The 20191-nt window shown below is 43.0% G+C and overlaps 1 protein-coding gene across 5 annotated transcripts in view; it reads right to left on the bottom strand.

Annotated features, from left to right (window-relative positions):
- The window catches only part of GLRA2 (glycine receptor alpha 2), a 168938-nt gene that overhangs the window by 93733 nt on the left and 55014 nt on the right, over window positions 1-20191 (bottom strand). For all 5 annotated transcript variants that reach the window (XM_042461133.1, XM_042461130.1, XM_042461131.1 and 2 more), the window contains 2 exons: window positions 4086-4168; window positions 105-242 (listed from right to left, as the gene is read on the bottom strand). In XM_042461133.1, the coding sequence (XP_042317067.1) occupies window positions 105-242; window positions 4086-4168 (221 nt within the window). The remainder of the gene's footprint in view (window positions 1-104; window positions 243-4085; window positions 4169-20191) is intronic.

Consider the following 20191-nt stretch of genomic DNA (forward strand, 5'->3'; position numbering starts at 1 on the left):
AAAACAGACTGTTTTCAAGTTTTGTCTCTCCTCACACAGCCTACACTATTCCTATTATTATTACTAGTGGTAATTGTTAATTTAAAGAATAAACACATGCTCACCAGTGTTGTAGTGTTTTGTGCAATAACCAAGTTCTTTCTCTTCCTTCAAAATAAACTGTGGTAGAGTCAAGCCTTCTGCTACTTGCACTGGAGCATCACTCATCCACTCAAATATCAGGTCATTCATTGTGTAGCCAACTAGAATAAACAAATCATATTTGATTAGATTATAATGGAGTGGTATGCATACTGTGGCCAAGAAAGAGAAATCATGACAGTAAAAGCTTTCTTTGCTATGAATGGGAGAATGTTAATGGCAGAGACATTAAATTAACTCACAAACAGTGCTATAATCATTACTTTTGTCACAATGAATTACATGATACCAATGAATGTACATTTCCAATATAAATGTGGGAAATTTGTCATGATAACTATATAGATACTCATCTTCAGTGCAAGTCCAAGACATTCTACTGCCTAAAGTTGATCATTAATTCTTCAAACCAACCATGTCTTTTTAAGAGACATAGCTGTGTGACAGGGGCTGTACATATAGGCCCTAAGGGGCAGCATGTAGCCACCCCTTCTTCAGCCAAATCAGGACCATGGCAACCTCATGTCACGGCCCCGATCCAGCCTTCTGAGGTCACAAAAAGGAGCTGCAAAAAGCAGCTCCTTTTTGTGCCCTCAAAAGGGTGCTATAGCTGTGGTGGTGCGGCTATGTGGCACCCCTTAAGTGCTGCATCATCTGGATGCAATGCTGGAGGCAGGCCATGGTGCCATGCAACATCTGGAGCAGTGTGCATTGTCAGGGTGCCCTGGGGGGGGCGAGTGAGACACTGCACCCTGATTCTGCCCCCAGGCTGGCCTTTCTGGCCTGTCTGGATAGCCCTTCCATCTGGAATATGAATACACAAAGGGATCTCTTAGCACCTTTGAGACTAAGTATGTGAAAGAAGCTGTAGCATAAGCTTTTGTAGGCTTGGTCAACTTCCTCAGATGCATGGAATGAACAGATGTATCTGAGGAAATAGGCCAAATCTACAGAAGCTTATGCTACAACTTCTTTCACACATTTAGTCTCAAAGGTGCTACTAAGAATGCTCTCATTCTTTTTAGTTCATAAGCAGAAAATCCTGCAGGAACTCCCCTTTCTCTTGCCAGTGTGCATCTGTGCATATATGCCCTCAAGTTGCCTGCTGACTGGAAATCATAGAATCATAGAGTTGGAAGAGAACTCAATGGCTGTCAAGTCCAACCCCCTGCCATGCAGGAATACACAGTCAAAGGACTCAAAACAGATGGCCATCCAGCCTCTGTTTAAAACCTCCAAAGGAGGAGACTTCACCACTTTCTGAGGCAGCATATTCTACTATCAAACAGCTCTTACTGTCAGGACGTTCTTCCTAATGTTGAGGTAGAATCTCTTTTCCTGTAGTTTGAATTCATTGCTCCAGGTCCTATTCTTTGGAGCAGCAGAAAATAAACTTGCTCTATCCTCAGTATGACATCTTTTCAAATAACTAAACAGAGCTATTATACCACCTCTTAACCTGCTCTTCTCCAGCTAAACATACTCTGCTACCTAAGTCACCCTTCACAGGGCATGGTTTCCAGACCCTTCACCATTTTGGTTACTCTTCTCTGGACATGCTCCAGCTTGTCAAAATCCTTTTTGAAGTGTGGTGCCACAGTATTCCAGGTGAGGCCTGACCAAAGCACAATAGAGTGACACTATTACTTCCCTTGATCTGACACTATACTTCCATTGATGCAGCCTAGAATCACACTGTTTTTTTAGCTGCTGTATCACACTGTTGACTCATGTTTAACCTGTGGTCTACTAGGACTCTTAGATCCCTTTCACATGTAGTCTTGTTAAGTCAGGTGTCTCCCATTCTATATCTATGCATTTCACTTTCTCTGCCTTAATACCTTACATTTCTGCCTGTTGAAATTCATTTTGTTAGTTTTGGCCTAGCTTTTGAATTTCTTAAGGTCATTTTGAATTTTGATTCTGTTCTCAGAGGTATTTGCTATCCCTCCTAATTTGGCATCATCAGAAAATATGATTAGCCAGCTTGATAAGCAGACTAAGGAGTTTATCTCATTAACAAATAAGCTGGTTTGCCTCTTAGGGCTCCTGAAAATAATTTCAGGAGTAACTTATTCCTATTCTTTAACTGAGGTCCTGGACAGACCAGCAAAAATCACTGGCCTGTGAGCAGGGTCAGGGCTGAGCGTCCCCATGCTCAACATCCTAATGCCAACACCAGGGTGCCCTTTTGGCAAGCGCCGGTCCACATGGCACGTGCCATGATGACACACCTCTGGCGCTGCATCCAAACGGCACAGTGCCAAAGAAGCATCACACCACGCGGTGTGGCTTTGGTGCGCCTTCGAGGGCACAAAAAGAAGCTGGATTTTCTGGCTCCTTTTTGTGCTCTATGGAAGTCAGTTCAGTGCCGTGGCATGCAGTTGCCACAGCACCAATCCGGCCAGTAAAGAGGTGGCTGCAGACTGCCCCAAAAGGGCAGTCTGTATAGCCCTTAAGTCTTCTTTGTGTCAGTTCTTTAGGTGTAAAGTTTGAGGATGCCCTAAGGGATCTAGGAAGATAACCCCTAAATGAGAGGGATAATATCAGGGCACGAGCAGTGGTATATCCTCCAGCTATCCCAATTTGGCAGAGACTGTCATAATTAATCCTCTGCCTTCCCACTTTTTCAGATACTTTTAAAAAGTTCCAGTTTCCCTCTGCTCCTCCTATTCTCTCTCCCCCCCCCCAATCCTGGTCTTTTTCAGTTGCTGCAAAGTGAGTTCAGAGTTCAAAAGCAATTTGTACTCAATCAACTCAGCAATGAAGAGAAGACAGGAAGGGACAGAGTGTTGCTCTTTTCAGTAGGCTTAGGCAAAAGCAACTGCTGCAGCTTCCCCAATCTGTGTGTTATTCCTCCATAATTTATGCAATTTTGACCACATTCTGATGTTGCCTGGCAATGTGATTTGGGAGATTAATGCAATGGATTTTATTCCCATGCTAGGCATGGGATGTAAAATCACAGGGATGGATTCTATTGCACAGCTCTGACACCAGGCAGTACTCATCCTATACCCAACCCAAGGGGTTTTAGAATTTTAACTGTATCCTCTTTTATTGTTGTAATCTGCTTGGATTCCAAGTGATTAAGCAGAATAATAATAATAATAATAATAATAATAATAATAATAATAATTATTATTAACCCGGGCTTCTCCTGGACCTCTTAAAGAACAGGATTTCCCAACAACTCGATATCAAAGCGCAAGAGAATCATTTTATCAGAAAGGCAAGACTTCTTTATCATCATCAATATACTACTATTGCTTGCTGCTGCTACTACCAGGTGAAATGGAAGGTTTCTATCCAGTGCTAAGAGCCCCTTCAGTGAAGGGATTTTCTTCATGACTTGACCAAAAGGGGAAAGATTTAAACTCCCTCCAGGGCCAAAGAGGTATCTAAGACCATGGTCACATGGACCAGAATATTCTGAGAAAAGCCTAGAGTATTCTAACCCCAAATTCCCCCCTGTTACAAGGCACTCTGAAGTGATGCTGGGTGGGTGTTCACAAGTGGTTAAATGAATTAAACAAGTATATCTCTACATACTGAGAAAGGGTAATGTAGAACTTGAAATATTCATCCCACTCTAGATAATATTCTCTGAAGATCAAGCATGAGAACATCTAGTTCTGGAGTTTGAAAATATCTCTGGTGTTGAGGCTAGTTAAAATGTGAGCGAAGGATTTAAACCCCATTAAATTAGTTCTTTTATATATATATAAAAAGGAAGAAATAGTAACTACTAGAATAGGCTTGCTGTCTCAGTAGTTAAGGCACAGATCTTGCATGGTAGCAGCACAAAATGTCACAAACCATGGCATTATGGTAGTAAAAAAGGCTTATTAAATGTTGGCATCTCAAATGGTCACAATGTTCAGGGCTGGTTTATAGTTTTAAGAGAAAATAAAGAGATGAAGAAACAGCATCTGATTACTTACAGCTTTCTAGTTGCATTGTACAAGTTTGTACATCCATGGGGAAATTCTTCAGATCCATGGGACAGGATAAGGTTAATGTTAGCCTAAAGGGGAGTATAAAGATATTTATGTATTAGTAAGGATTGAATTATAGACAAAATAATTTTTAAACCATTGTTAAATGGGAAAAAATCAAAGCCTGTTCACTTCTGATAATGAAACAATGAAAGATCAGTATGATAGATATTGCTTACTTTAAACATTGTGGATTTTGAATAGATAATACAAGTGTCACTGAACACTGTAAAACAATTGCACTCATCCCTCCATATTTGCAGCTTTGATATTTGTGGATTTGATTATTCCCAGATTTGATTAATATGTTCTCTCTAGGAATATCTAGGTCCTCCATTGCAACTCTATGGTCAACTTTAACTAAAAGTTGCACAGAAAGACATAGAGAGAATATTCTACTAGGCATTTGTAGCTCCTCAAGTGCAGTTCTATGGTCAGTGTCTGTTGGACGTTGACCACAGAGTTGCACTGGAGGACCTAGAGATTCCTAGAGAGGTGTCTTCTCAGGTAAAAACATGGTGTTTTGTTATTTGCAGTTTTTCCTTATTCATGGGGGTCTTGTGCCCCTAACCCTAGCGAATATGGAGGGACAAGTGTACATATTTTCAAATGATGAGTCTTCTTTATTCAGATTTCTGAAATCCAAAATACTCCAAAATCCAAAATTGTCCACTTGAATGGCTGAGATGACACCTTCCCTTTCTCATGGTTCACAAACTTTGGGGGGATAGAGATGGGGAGAAAGGGAAGACGAGACACCACCCCTCTTTGCCCCTGATGGAGGCTGCAGGAACCAAATGGCGTGGCCTCCAGGAGCCTTAAAAAGAACCCGCTCCCAGCAAGTTCTTCTTAGGGTGCATGCACAGTGCTATTGGCGCTCTCACACATGATGATGACATCCACACAGTGCAGAGTCATTTGGACACTGCACCACTTGTACATCATCATGACGGCCCCGTGTGGATGGGGGCAAACCATTATGGCACAGAAGGGCTCAGGAGCGTGCAGACGCCCCACTCTCCCAAGCCCTAAAATGGGCCCCAGGCCAGCGCTTTGCACCAGTCTGTACTGAGCCTTTGTTTCATGCACAAAATCATTACAAAAGATTATGTATGAAATTACAGTGCGCCCGTGTTATATGCGGGTATGCTTTACGCGGTCTTGAGCATACGCGCTCAAGCCACGGGGAGTATGCGGGGTGCAAGGGGCGGTGCGTCCCATTCAAATACCACATCTGTTGTGGTATTACCCTTGTGACTGCAAAGAAAAAGCTTTCCATATCAGAACATACCAGATATTTTAAATTAATATAAATTAAACTTAACAGCACAATTTGATTAATGGTTACTCATATGTTTCATGGTGCTTGCTCGCAGGGAAGTGTGCATTGAGAATAAACCCCACTCAGTACATTGGACTGGAGTCAGATAAAGTTAGTTGAACCGAGGTCATCTTGACTCCTGCTAATTGAATGGAAAAAAGCTTGACTACCTTTATCTGGAGCCAACCCATCAAGACTTATTTCTAATATGTAGGTAATGGACTAAATTGTGCAGTGCACACTAAATGAAGGCATCAACATTTTAGATCAGATAAATTCTGGGGAATTTTTTTTTATTCATGTGGAATGGTAATATTGCATTTAATTGATATTAAGAACTGCACACTATGCTTCTCTGTTTATCTGAAGATGAGTTGGACATGGTGTCTTATTAGACCGGCTCTGTCAGATGAGAGTAAGAGGCACTTTTTTTTACAGTGGTTGTGTGCCCAATTGCAAGGTTGTTTCCAGAGAGTGGCACTGCGGGACGTCTGCTGACCCCCATGATCATTGTGCTGTTGGGTCCAAGAGGGTTCAGTTTTGTCTCCCTTTCTATTTCAGCATCTATATGAGGCTACTGAGAGAGGTTATTAAGAGTTTTGGGATTGGATGCCATCTGTATGCTGATAACACTCAGCTTTACTTCTCCTTGTCACTGGAGTTGTCTGGGGTTGTGGAGCTGCTGGAGTAGTGCCCCAGGGCTTGAATGGGCTGGATGAGGGTGAATAAACTGATACTGAATCCCAATAAGATGGTGACTCTGTGGATTGGTGGAATAGGGTAGGCTACCTGCCCTAGATGGGGTTGCATTCCCCCTGAAGGAGCAATTGCATAGTCTGGGGGTATTCCTAGATCTGGAGGTCAGATAGACTGTACTTGGAGCCATTTCAACTGGTCTGCCAGCTACGGTCTTTCCCGTACAGGTATAACTTTGCCACGGTAGTCCATGCATTAGTAATTTCCCAATTAAACTACTGCATTGAAGTCTACATGGGGCTGACCTTGAAGAAGATTCAGAAACTGCAGCTAGTGCAAAATGCAGCCATTAGACTGCTTATTGGAAGGCCTGATAAGTACCGCCATTGGAATCATTTAGGTGCCAATCCTTTAGCCCAAACTGTATCTAGGCTGCACATATTGTATTATTATATTATTCAGAATTGTTTTTAACTGGTTTTAAATTGTCTGTTTTTAAACTGAGAATCTATTTAACATATTTTAACCTTTTAAAACTTTTGTAATTATTGTTGTAAGTTGGTTTTACTGTAGGCTGCCATGAGATCTTTGAATAAATGGCAGGATACAAATATAAACAGTGAATCAATCTCTTGTAATGTAAAAAGATAGTGTAAACATTTGATTTTTTCTACATTCAATAGTGAGCTTTCTAGCTTTGTGAATAAAACACACTCTTTACAGGTACAAGAATGACCTGCTTTAAGGATAATTCCTGCCCATCTTAACAGACCTTGCTTTTTGCTGCAATCTTACACATACTACTCTGGGAGTTAATCACACTGAACTCAATATAACAGCACCAGATTGTTCTGTTAATTCCTTCTCCTTTCCCCATTTTTGGAGTATACATTCTGTTTCATTCAAAGTGAAAACCTCATTTAGATATTTTTGCAATGATAATCTACAAAATAGTGATCCTCCATGACAAGAATGATATCTGTTTAGTTCATCTTATGGCAACCCATCAAGTTTAGTTCATCTTATGGCAACCCTATAAACGAGAGACCTCCAAGTCAGTCTATCATCACCAGCACTGCTCAGGTCTTGCAGACTCAAGGCTGTGGCATCATAGGGTTTTCATAATAAAAGACTTTCAAAAGCCATGGCTTTTTCTGCACAGTACTAACAAGTGTTATCTATGATGCCACTGCCATTGTCTCTGAAAGATCCTCTATCAGTGTCACACAAACACCCCACACACACTACTGCTGCTGCCCAGTAGCTGTTTGGCTCATTTAGTCCGGCTCCTCAGCAAAAGTCTGTCTGACATAGGAGGCCCTACCAGCAACATTGCTACCATCAACATAGTCTCTTGTCTTACAAAAGCATGCAGCTCCACCACTGCAAAAATGTAGTGCTGTAGTAGGATACCTTTCCATAGGCATAGGCAAAGTTTATTTTGACAGATTTGTAGTAGATTAGCAAGTGTTTCTATTTCCTAGTTGTCTAACAATAGGTAGAACACATGTTTTTTGAGGTGGGGGACTGGGAAAAACACCATTATGGATTTTGAGATGAAAGGATTGGTGAATTTGGTTCTGGTACATATTTGATATTCCTGAGTAGAAGTGTTTAATTTCTTAATTTTTATGCATATCCATCTACTCTATTTTGTCCTTGGATCCAAATGATGAATCTCAGAGTTCTAGTGACATAACGACAACAGGATAGCTCCAGCAGGCTTGACATCTGCCCACTCTCATGTCAGTGAGATGAAATTCAGGCCTCTGGAGCCCTGGCATTCACAACCCTACCCTTCTCAATTCAAATGCATGGAGGAAAGTTCAGCAGCCTGTAGCCTCCAAGGAACAAATTCTTGTCTGACACATAAATCCACTCAGATCAGTTCTGCATGAAAGGAAACATTCACACATTTATGATAAGGATCCCAAAGTATTAATGAAGCTGTATGATTGAGGAATTCATAGGCATTTTCAATCCCATTTCCCCATGGATTGTTCTTTTTAGCAGCTTCCTTGTAGTTTTTTTTTTCTTCTTCTTAACACTGCAGAGTCCCTTCTGCTAAAAGAGACTGTTCATATTTCACTAACTTTCCCACATCTTTTCAATAGTTCCCTTCTAAACAAATGCCACTACAGGTAGGGTAAGCTATAAACAACAGAGGAAGATGAAGTGAAATTGAATCTGTGAGTTCTGTGTGATGACTTAAGCCATTGATTTTCATAGCCACAAGATGAAATGGGTATAACAGAACTGAGCAGCTTTGTGGTGAAGAAATGGATAACATGCCAGTTAAGACAAGTAAAGCCTTTGATGTGTGGAAAATAGAAACACACAGTTTGTAAGCATCTGGAAGTATAGATAGAAAGATGACAACAGAGAACCTATCCTTCCATTTGGTCCAGAAACTCTCAACGTCTAAATCAAATTAAGTGAGCTAATAAAAAGTCCAGTAAAAGCATTACTGATGTGGAAAAATGGTCACACTTCTTAGAATTTAGATTTTTTTATATGCAAGAGAGCATATATAGAGGCTGATACTTGGCTGCTTGGATGGCACCCCAAATGCTTCCTTATTTTCCATACATCTCAGTACGTTTGTTCCTAATCTTCTTCCAACTGCTTTCATGGGAACTGGATTGCTGGCATGTGAGACCTGTCATTTGATAAGGGAGATCCTTTTTTGCTGCATCTGAGGTTCATTCCATTGTAGTGAGAATTCTACTTTATCGAACTTCAACAGGTTAGGTATTTCTTATGCTCAATCCACATAACAGTTCATAATACTTAGCTCAGCAATTACCCCTGAATTACATGGAGACCAATTTAAAACAGAGCACATAATGCCTTATAAATAATGATGTTGCTCACGACATCCCCTTAGAAACAGCAGCTTCGATTCATTTTTCATAGCACATAATGGAACAGTGACAAAAACAGAATGCAGTTATTTTTTTTCAAAAGCAGCAAAGTATTATACTGTGATGAGTCACTGCTTGCTAGATATGTTTTTTTTTAAAAAAACTCCCTTTCCCAAATCCATGGCATTAAATGACAATATAACTACCAGTTTCTTGTAAATTAACTGTAAGGCATGGGCATGTTGTTGTAGGTGTTTTCGTGTATTTGCTTCACTCAGAACATAATGCCATCTATATTGACAGTGAACTCTGGTGTGCTCTTTATGGTAGATACCACTGTTTTACATTGGTATTTGTGCATGGAGCCTGCTTTCCTGCAAGGCATGGAAATGTCCTAGAACCCCCTAGGGAATTCAGGAAGTCCATGTATGCACTGGAACTCCATGGAAGCCACTGTGGCCATCTAGTCCTCACTGACATGCATCTTTCCTTCAACCTTCATCCATTAATTGTACATGACAGACAACAAACAACTTTAAAATTATAAAGGACTGTTGCTCCAAGCAGTCTGAGCACAACCACATAGCTTTTTCCAAGACCAAATATTGCTACATGCAAATGCTGGCTTTTCTCATAGAAAAGAAACCAATATATTATGATGGAGAGTCTACACCTACTCTCTTGTTACTTGCAAGGGTAAGGTAGATGTTGTGAAAGGGACAGAGGAGCCACAGATTTATCCCCACCTCATAGGTCATGACACTTGGTCCAGCCCCACTATAGCTGTCATTTTGTTCTTGATAAGTACCTAATGTGGGGGAAGGCTGCCCTTAAGGAACTTTAAAGGAAATTTTCAGAGGCTCCCACTCAGTATAGAACTCTCATGAATCAAAGTGAGGGACAAGATGAAAGCATGGGCCTGCTACCCCTTTCAACATGGGTTGCACTGAGGGAACATGCACTGATAAATGAAACAACTAATGGCACCATGTGTCTCTGTGTGGCCTTTCCTCAAAGTATTAACACAGAAATCTGATCACTAAAAGGTGCTATGTTTTCAAAGTGTTGGTATTATAGGTTGTAGCAGGACAGCATCCTTAGGCTTTTCTCACGGTTCCTTTCAGTTTCTGTCCAGTGTCATTTCAGCAATAAGAATACATATAAAATGGTTGGAGTATGTGTGTGTGGACAGACAGATAGGTACCCTGATTTCCCAAAAATAAGTCATACCCATAAAATAAGCCATAGGAGGATTTCTAAGCATTTGCGCAATATAAGCCATACCCCAAAAATAAGACATAATGACTGGGTTTGGAGAGATATGACAATGTACCAGAAGAAGATGACTTAACCATATTTGAATATATGTAGATTGTTGTACCATACTTAATAAATATAAGACATCCCCTGAAAATAAGCCATAGTGTGTCTTCTTTAGGGAAAATATATATATATATTATATCTTATTTTTCAGGGAACATAAGGGTGTTGGTGGATGGATGGATGGATGGATGGAGAGATTAGATAGACAACAGACAAGACTCTCTATTTAAAAGTTAAAGCCATGGCAGTAGCCCTCACATCCAATCTGAGCCCTCAGCAGTAAGTACCCTTCAACCATCAATCTGCAGTGCAGCAACTAGCCCTCCATTAGGAAGTATGAGGCAAGTCTCACTGACATCCTTCCTATAATAGCCAAGGGATTCCCCTTGGCTGAGGGGTAGAACTGTTTGTGCCACACTGCTTGCCCTGCACCTCCTAGACTAATCTTGGGCTAGTTTACCCTTGGTCCTGTCGCCAGTTAAGTTTTATTCACTGAATTATTTACTAGTCACTTCATTCATATTTCCCCCCATAGTGAAACTCCTCTCTCTCTCTCTCCTTCTCTCCTCTCATCTCTGTGTGTGTGTTGTGTGTGTGTGTGTTCGTTTTGGCAGCCTAAGAATGAGGGACAAAATTAGCTTGGAATTTGGGTGCAGTCTTTGCTTATCTGACAAACTGTGAAATACTGGAACTCGTTCTTGCCCTTTCTAATTCTCCTCCAAGCACACATAAGCTAAATGCTTTCTGCTTGTTCCATGCTTAGTTTTACCCATACCAGCTTTGTAGCTCCTCTGGAACATTCCAAATTTCCCCATCATCCTGAAATGAGCAGTGCAAAGCAAACACAATTTTTTTTTAAAGAAGGAAAAGAAACATCTTGGGCTGTAGACCAGAGCAATACGGTTGATGCCCCTCCGTAGAAATGTTGTTTCTTCTGTTTGTTTAGTCCAATGACATTATTTAAACAACCAGGCTCCTGGGAACATTTGTGTTTTTGAACTCTACCAGGATGTAATGGTCTAATGCCAAAAAGAATGTTTCACATAGTTCACGGAGCACCTAACATTACCAGCCAGGCCAGATGCATCCACGCCTCCTAGACTCTTATGTACAGATGTGTACCTTGGCCAGTATCCAGCAAGCATTCTCAAAAATCCTATTAGCACTGATTTCCATAAGACACTGTCTGCCATTTTTAAAAAAAATCTTCCAGCCAAGAATAGTGCTCCCACATGCAAAAATATAGACAGCCTCTGCCAACATTCTCTTCTACCGTTTTTAATAAATATGGCATGTTCATTTTTGATAGACAAAATGATGCACAGAGCTGGGATGGATTTAAAGCAAAGTATTTGAGCTTTGGAAGGAAACGGTTATTTTCAAGACCTTTAAAACTGTTTTCACTGCTTTATAAATTACTAAATATATTTACGCTTAGTAAAATAATATAACAGTACTGTTTAACAAGAGATTGCCAAAGTTATTTCATATTCCATGTATAGAATAAAAAGCATTTTAAATAACTATTTCTTCATCATTTGTATGTGGGGTTGATTAAGAATAGAACTCAAGAATTTAGTTAATAACAAAGCATTCACTTTCCATCCTTCACCTCCAGATTTAACTATTTCTAAGGTCTAGAACAGGGGTAGGCAACCTTTTTGGGTGGGCGGCGGGGCCGGTTGCTGTCCCTCAGGCGACTGGGGGCTGAAACCAGGGTGGAGCTTCCACCCTCCGGGGGGGGGCGCAATGCTGGGGGTGGAGCTTCCACCCTCCAGGGGGGGGCCGCATACTGGGGGAGGAGCTTCCACCCGGGGCAGGGGCCACGTGCCGGGTGGAGCTTTCACACCTCGGCCTGCCATCTTTGCAGGCCCCTGACGGGGCCCCAGGCCCGGTCAGAGGCCGGCAAAAAAGCCCTTGGAGGACCCCAGTGATGGCACGGGCTCCAGGAGGCCGCTGCCATCCGCCGGGGCCCTCAAACAGGGCTCCGACGGCTTCAGCGGGCCTTCCAGAGGCCCGATGGCGTGTCGAGCCCTCTTCGAGGGCGCCAGCGACGGCATCGGCCCCTAGCCCGATCCGTCGCCAGCCTCGACGGGCTCCAGCTTCACGGGGCCCTTCCAGAGGCCCGATGCGGCTGTCGAGCCCTCTTCGGGGGCGCCAGCGACGCATCGGCCTCCTGGAGGCCCATGCCGTCGCAGGGCCCTGGACAGGGCCCGTGCTCAGGGCTTCCAGAGGCCCGATCGTCGTCGGAGCCCTTCGAGGGCTCCTTGGCCGCATCGGGCCTCCTGTAGGCCGAAAGTCTCGCACGACTTCTGGGCGCCGCCATTTGGGCGAAAAATGGCGGCGCCCAGAGCGGCAAAAAGCCAGCTGGCGCCGCCTTTTTTCGCCCAAAATGGCGCCGAACTCTCGCGCGATCTCAAAGAAGGTCGCGCGAGAGTTCGGGCCATTTTGGCCGAAAAAATGGCAGCGCCCCAGCGCGGCTTTTTGACGCTCTGGGCACCGTTATTTTTGCCCGGCGGCGGCAGCGGCCACCCGCCCCCGGGGGCCGCAACAAAGGCCTCCGGGGGCCAGATCCGGCCCATGGGCCAGAGGTTGCCGACCCCTGGTCTAGAAATAACTAGGGGATTATCACTTTAATGATTAACTATTAAGCCTGTGTTAATTCCATCTACTATCTATCTATCTATCTATCTATCTATCTATCCAGTAACTCCATACTACCAGGATCACGAACAAACTTGTAAGAGTGCTGTTTTGTTCATTTTCAATCATCCATCTACATTATCTATCTGTCATATATTCATATATCCCAAGGGGTCTTGCAGCACCTTTAGATTGAGGAGATTATCACAAGAGGGTCAGCTGGCAGAACAGAAGTGTGATTGCTATGGAAAGAATTATTCCGACTGCATGACATCAGTGTCAAGCACTGACAGCCCATCATGGTAGCACTGTAACCCATTCAGCAGAGAACCAGATTAACCACCAGTATCACAGTAATACGAAGGTTGCATGTGAGCAGAAGATAATCGCACAGCAGAAACAACGACAATCTCCGTAGTTTCATATCATGGGGCAACATCCCAGACTTCCGGCTGTTGTTAGGAGGTTGGGACTCACGTTGCTTACCATTATCAGGGGCTTGTAACCTCACTAATAGAGACATATGATGCAAAGAGGGGTCATTAAATTTCCTGGTCTTTGAAAAGCTCCCTGTTTATTATTATTATATATTATTATTAACTTTATTTATATACGCTGTAGAATTTACACAGCACTGTTTACATAAAAACATTTAATTAGAACGTATCCCTGCCCATGCTTACAATCTAAAAGACACGACCAAAAGGAAAGGGATGGTTGAGGGAAGGGGATAGGTCCAGCATTCTCTCTCCCTCTGAGCCTGGACCATGGCAGATGGACAGATGGAGGGATTGTATCTTAAGACAGGACTGATGGCGTTTGCCCACCTCTCTCCCCCGCAAGGCCAGGATGGAGTTGGATGCCTTTGGGGAGGGCGCCGTTCCTTAAGGGAGGCCTGATGGGATTGGCCTACCTTTCTCTCCCCTGAGAGACGCAAGATGGGTTTGTATACCTTTGGGGAGGCGCAGTTTCCTTTCTCTCCCCCTCAGAGTCCCAAGATGGGTTGGATCCTTGGGAGGGTGAAGTTCCTTCTCTTTCTCCCCTCCCCCTCAGGTCCAAGATGAGGTGAACCTTGGGGAGGCGCATTCCTTTCTCTCCCCCTCAGAGTCCAAGATGGAGGGAGGATACCTTTGGGGAGGGCAGTGCGTTTCTTTCTCTCCCCCTCAGAGTCCCAAGATGGAGGTGGATACCTTTGGGGAGGGGCGCAGTTCCTTTCTCTCCCCCTCCAGAGTCCCAAGATGGAGGTGGATACCTTTGGGGAGGGGCGCAGTTCCTTTCTCCCCCCTCAGAGTCCCAGATGGAGGTGGATACCTTTGGGGAGGGCGGCAGTTCCTTTCCTCTCCCCCTCCAGAGTCCCAAGATGGAGTTTGGATCATTTGGGGAGGGCGCAGTTCCTTTCTCTCCCCCTCAGAGTCCCAAGATGGAGTTGATACCTTTGGGGAGGCGCAGTTCCTTTCTCTCCCCCTCAGAGTCCCAAGATGGGAGTTGGAACCTTTGGGGAGGGCGCAGTTCCTTTCTCTCCCCCTCAGAGTCCAAGATGGAGTTGGATACCTTTGGGGAGGCGCAGTTCCTTTCTCTCCTCCCCTCAAGTCCCAAATGGAGGTGGATACCTTTGGGGAGGGCGCAGTTCTTTCTCTCCCCCAATCAAGAGGAGTAACCACCAAGAATGGAGGTGGAACCTTTGGGGAGGGGCAGTTCCTTTCTCTCCCCCTCAGAGTCCCAAGATGGAGTGGATACTTTGGGGAGGGCGCAGTCCTTTCTCTCCCCTCAGAGTCCAAGATGGAGGTGGTACTTTGGGGAGGGCCGTTCCTTTCCTCCCCCTCGAGTCCCAAGAGGGGTGGATCTTTGGGGGGGCGAGTTCCTTTCTCTCCCCCTCAGCCCAAGATGAGTTGGAACTTTGGGGAGGACAAGTCCTTCTCTCCACCTCAGAGTCCAAGTGGAGTGGATACCTTGGGAGGGCGCAGTTCCTTTCTCTCCCCCTCAGGTCCAGATGGAGGGGATCCTTTGGGGAGGCGCAGTTCCTTTCTCACCCCCTCGAGTCCCAAGATGGAGGTGGATACCTTTGGGAGAGGGCGCGTTCCTTTCTCTCCCCTCAGAAGTCCCAAGATGGAGTGAGATACCTTTGGGGGCGCAGTTCCTTTCTCTCCCAACAAGCAGAGTCACCAAGAATGGAGTTGGATACCTTGGGGAGGGCGAGTCCTTTCTCTCCCCTCGAGTCCATGGGGTGGATACCTGGGGGAGGGCGCAGTTCCTTTCTCTCCCCCTCAGAGTCCCAAGTGAGTGGATACCTTTGGGGAGGGCGCAGTTCCTTCCTCCCCTCAGAGTCCAAATGGAGGTGGATACCTTTGGGGAGGGCGCGTTCCTTTTCTCCCCCTCAAGCCAAGATGGGTTGGAACCTTTGGGGAGGGCGCAGTTCTTTCTTTTTCTGTTGACTGCAGTTGCCAGAAGGAGGAGGAGCCTGCTTGCAAAAATATCCTCCACATCATAACATCTTTACTAAGGACTGAAACAACATGCAGGCATCTGACTAACATTTCCAATTGCCCCCCCCCGCCCCCAGTTTTGTTTGTAACATCTTGCCTGATGAAGAAGCCCATGGAACTTCGAAAGCTTGCAACAAGTATATTGTGCATTTCAGTTGGCCAATAAAAGGCATCAGTGTTATCATTGTTATTGTAGCACAGGACAAATGCTGGAAGTGTGCAGGTAAGGAAAAAAGCTAGAGACCATATTATTCAAAGCCTTCATTAAGCTTTTCACTCTTGGGGAAATAATAACATGTTGCCTCAGCAAAGACAGACAATATAAAGAATTCGAATGGGGGGCGGGGGAGTTGTTGCATGTGAAAAAAAAGTAATGAATGTAATGGAAGTTTTGAAAAAATATAGTTGACACTGTACCCACAATAGTGAATGAGAATTGGAAATTTCATGTAAGGTATGTATAAAATTGTTGGTCCCAATAGAACATAAACATTCTATGAATTACATATTTTGACCTCACAAGTCAAGCGAAAAGGTTAATGTTGATACCTTGCTGAGTTAGCCTCAAAGTTTGCTCAGTTAGTCTTAAAGGTACTACAAGATCCCTTTGCATACTGATAGTCCAACTAACATGGCTATGTCTCTATATTCATATGGATATAGATGTAGATTGTATGTGAGAGGGAGGCAGAGAGAGAGAATGAGAGCAGTGTACTTAATCAAACTGGTCTGGGGAAAAACCTAGATTAAAAGAAATGGCATAGATTGTAAGCCTGAGGGCAGGGAACTGTCTGATTAAAAATAATAATTGTAAGCCGCCCTGAGAGCCATTAGGGCTGAAGGGCGGGATATAAATACCTAAATAAATAATAAATAAATAGAATGCACCACTGAACGCTAAAAAGAGTTTAAATATATCTCAGTTCTAGGGACAAGGTGTTTTGAAGGGGAAGGAAAATTAAATTATTTGTTTCAGTGGCCACCTGACTGAAGGAATGAGCAACAATGCCAAAATCAAAGCTTGGAAAAGTTAGTGAGCTGGAATACTGTTGGTTAATCCCAACTAGAGTTGACCCATTGAAACAATTGCTGGATGGTGAACCTACAGATAGGTAAATCCCACTGAGTTAGTGGGTGTACTCTAGTTGGAACCAGCCAGCAGTTTCCAGTCAAGGTGTGGGGAGTAACAGCTCTCTTTTTTAATTTTTAGTTTTTAATTTTTGAGCTAGTTAACAATCATGGTTTTAATATCCAGATGTGTATATATACAGCTCACACATTTCACCAGCAAGTATGGTCAGTGAAGAAATATTCACCACCTTTTGACTTTTCCACCTATGTTTGTATTACAACCTGGAACTGAAATGGATTTAACTAGCATTGTTACCACTTGATGTAGAAAATATACTCAATGCTTGTGAGCTGACTTTCTCTCATAAGCATGGTGTCTAAAAATGGGCGAAAAACTGTAGCTGTGCCATTTGATCTGTCAGGGCTTATTTGGACATGCAAATCATCACTTGATGGTGCAGTCAACAAGTGATAAACATCAGTTCCAAGTATGCAGTACAGAAAGGAGAAGATGCATGTGGGCATACGCAGACCATTCCTATGACATCTAGCTGTTACGGCATTCTCCATCAATTAGCATTTTCTATATTTTCTTATTCTTCGAGTCTGCTTTCATTATTCTGGGAGGCTATTTCAAGCCTCAGTGGAAAGCTTTACATTTTAAAAAAGTCATTCCAAAGAACAAGAAATTTCATACCATTTTGCCTGAGGATAATTGAATCATTTTTCTTGTGCTGGGTTTTAAAAAAAAGAAGAAAAGTTTCCCTGGGGAAAGCAAGATCTGATGTCAGTTTCTAAAAAACAAGGCAACCTGTCAATGTCACCATCAGGGCATAACCAATGTCACTGTAAGACAGGAGGGAGAAATGCAGGCAAGAAAACTTGACTGTTTGCAGAGCAAAGAATGACTTTTTGTCATGATCATGACCTTCGCCCTCTGACTTTGTTAATCTCTCCCATGATAAGGCAATGTTACTAGGGAAATAAAATCCTCTTAAATTCTAACATTTGATTATAGAATAACATTACAGTCATCAAAGCCAAGTGCATGCACAGACAGGAACAGATCTGCATACAATATTGTGGCTTTGAGGAATAATCTCTGGAATTTTAAACACTCCATGTGGTGTGGGCATCAAAGACAGAAGGCCAAGGGCCAAGCGCAGATTGATCTGTAAAGGAGTTTCCTAGGCAAATCAGCTGTAATGAATGAGAACTGTGTGAGCATTAATGGGGCTTAAATAAAGGAATTTCCCAGTGAATTTTGCCAATCAGTAGCAACCAAAGCAGAAATGGGCATCATGCAGTTGCTTGAGCCTCATCTGCCTAGTTTTAGAGGCCCTTCTCTCCCCCCCCCCCCCAACATTGTTGCTCTATTTTTTATTGTGCTGTTGAATTTTGACAGGCCACCAGTTAACAAAACTCTCATCAGTTTGCTGTTGAAACAAGACATATAGCTGAATTGAACTACTGTAATCCTCCCAAGAAAGCAAAATGCTTGCTCTCTATGTGTCTTGTCTAAAAAATATGTCTTGTTTTAAAGGTACTGCATGATGCCAATGTACCTAAACATGGTGGCCTTGCAGTAAGTTTGCTAAGGTAGCAGCAGCAACATGACCTGAGTATGACCTATAGCATGGTTTGGGAGCCAGTGCACTTCCTACCCAACCCCGAGTTTGCCTACTTCTTCATGAAAGACTGAACACCACCAGCTTTTGAAGCTATACCTGTTATTTTATTTGTGCTGTTATTACAATATGCTTTACATTTATTAACATCAATTGTAGCATGATAGGTCTGTTGGTTTAAGAAGCTGTCCACACTGGCCAAAAAGCCTGTGTTCCCCCCACCCTTGCATGGTTTTCCATGGCTGAACTGGAATTTGAAGCCTACTTTCCAGAGTCACAGCACAACACTCTATGCTGGCTGTCTCCCTCAAATATATAAACCATATATTAAACATCTCCAGTGGGAACAGGTTTGCAATTTATCTTGTAGGTTTTTTTATTTTAGGTGAAAATATACCTGCCTTATAGTATTTGGTAGCATCTTTCTTTCTATTTGAATCCAAGCTATTGAGTTATCAGTTTTTACAAATTTGGCCATTTGGAAGGTATCATAATACAGTTCTAAATTCAGTAAAGCTAAACCTTTGATGGCCATGGATGGTGCCAGTACTCATGCATCATGCTGATCATCCATGGAAAATGAATTTATGCTCACTAGAACACAACTGGGAGGTGATATGTTTTTGATTCAACACAAAAATATGATTTATGCTTACTCTATTTCAGATTAAATTTCATTCAGGCATCTGAATTTTACAAATCTGATATGACAGCCTGAAATATTACTTTTGCAGCATGGATAAATGTCGGAAAAATTACCCATCTGAGCTCCAAATAGCACTCAGCTGCACTGTTGCCTCCAGTAAGATGGTTCTGGTGTCACTCAAGCAAACAGAAAAAATCTTTTTTTCTTGGGATTAAGCAGGTGATAAAATATCCTGGTTAAGTAGCATGTTTATAGTATCCAATGATACTGTGATAATTCAAAGTTCCCTCTCAGAATACTCTTTTTTTATATAAAGAGAAAATAATATGGGCCAATGTAAGATTTATTGGACCCAAAAACACAGTGGCACGTCATTTTATTCCTCAGAGAGTAAGGTAGTGATATTTTTACTGTAAAAGTAATTGCCCACTAAGTAGGATGGCAAATGTTTTCACGAAATGCCACGATTTCAGTTCCTATCAGCCAAAAATCACTTGGGGATTTACATCTTCATAAGTGAACTTACAAATGCAGGAAATAGAACTGAACAGTTTTGCAACATCCATACTGAGCAAGGGGCTGCTGTTACATTACTATGTAAGGGAATCAGAAAGGTGACTGATGTATAGTGGGACCAATGCACAATGAGACCTAAAGTGAATTGGGACAGATGCACAACAGGACCAATGCACAATGGAACTGATGCACATTGGGAAGCTGGCTGGGGAGATCTGACAGGCATTGGTAGGACCCAATGTGCATTGGGACATTCTTGCCAGTGCAAGGATGAAGAGGAGACATTGTTTAGCACCCTTTGGGTTTGTCCAGCCAACCAATTACAAATCCACCTAACAGTCACATTGTCTAGACCACATTTTACCAGCTTGTCTGAAATAATATAATGGGGGACCTTGTTAGAGGCCTTACTGAAATTGAAATGTTATATCTATAGCATTCTCTTTGTCTATCAAGCTGGTAATATGTTCTCATTTGGGCATGTGGGGGTGTTGGTATTCACTTCATCCCCCCACAGCACCCAAATCTCCTCTCTGATTTACAAGACAGCTTATGATGCCCCCTTCCTCCAGTTCCATGGAGAGTGGAGAGGATTGCAGAATCATCTGTCCATAATCAGAAGTAAAATGATGACATCAGCACTGAGATCTGCTGGGTCCTCCAAGAGCCTCAGTCTAGCGTAATCATCTTACATCTGGCTGTAGAGATGTAGCCAGACCCTTCTGTGATCGTGCCTGCAGAAGCAGTGAATGGCCATGCAGGGGACTTCAGAAGCTGTTCAGTAAATCAGAAATGGTATGGTTCAGCCTAACACTGAGCCATACACTGCAGTCTGCATATGTCACAATAATGCCCATTTTA

This window comes from Sceloporus undulatus, chromosome 3 (assembly GCF_019175285.1).
Source record: "Sceloporus undulatus isolate JIND9_A2432 ecotype Alabama chromosome 3, SceUnd_v1.1, whole genome shotgun sequence".
NCBI lineage: Eukaryota > Metazoa > Chordata > Lepidosauria > Squamata > Phrynosomatidae > Sceloporus > Sceloporus undulatus.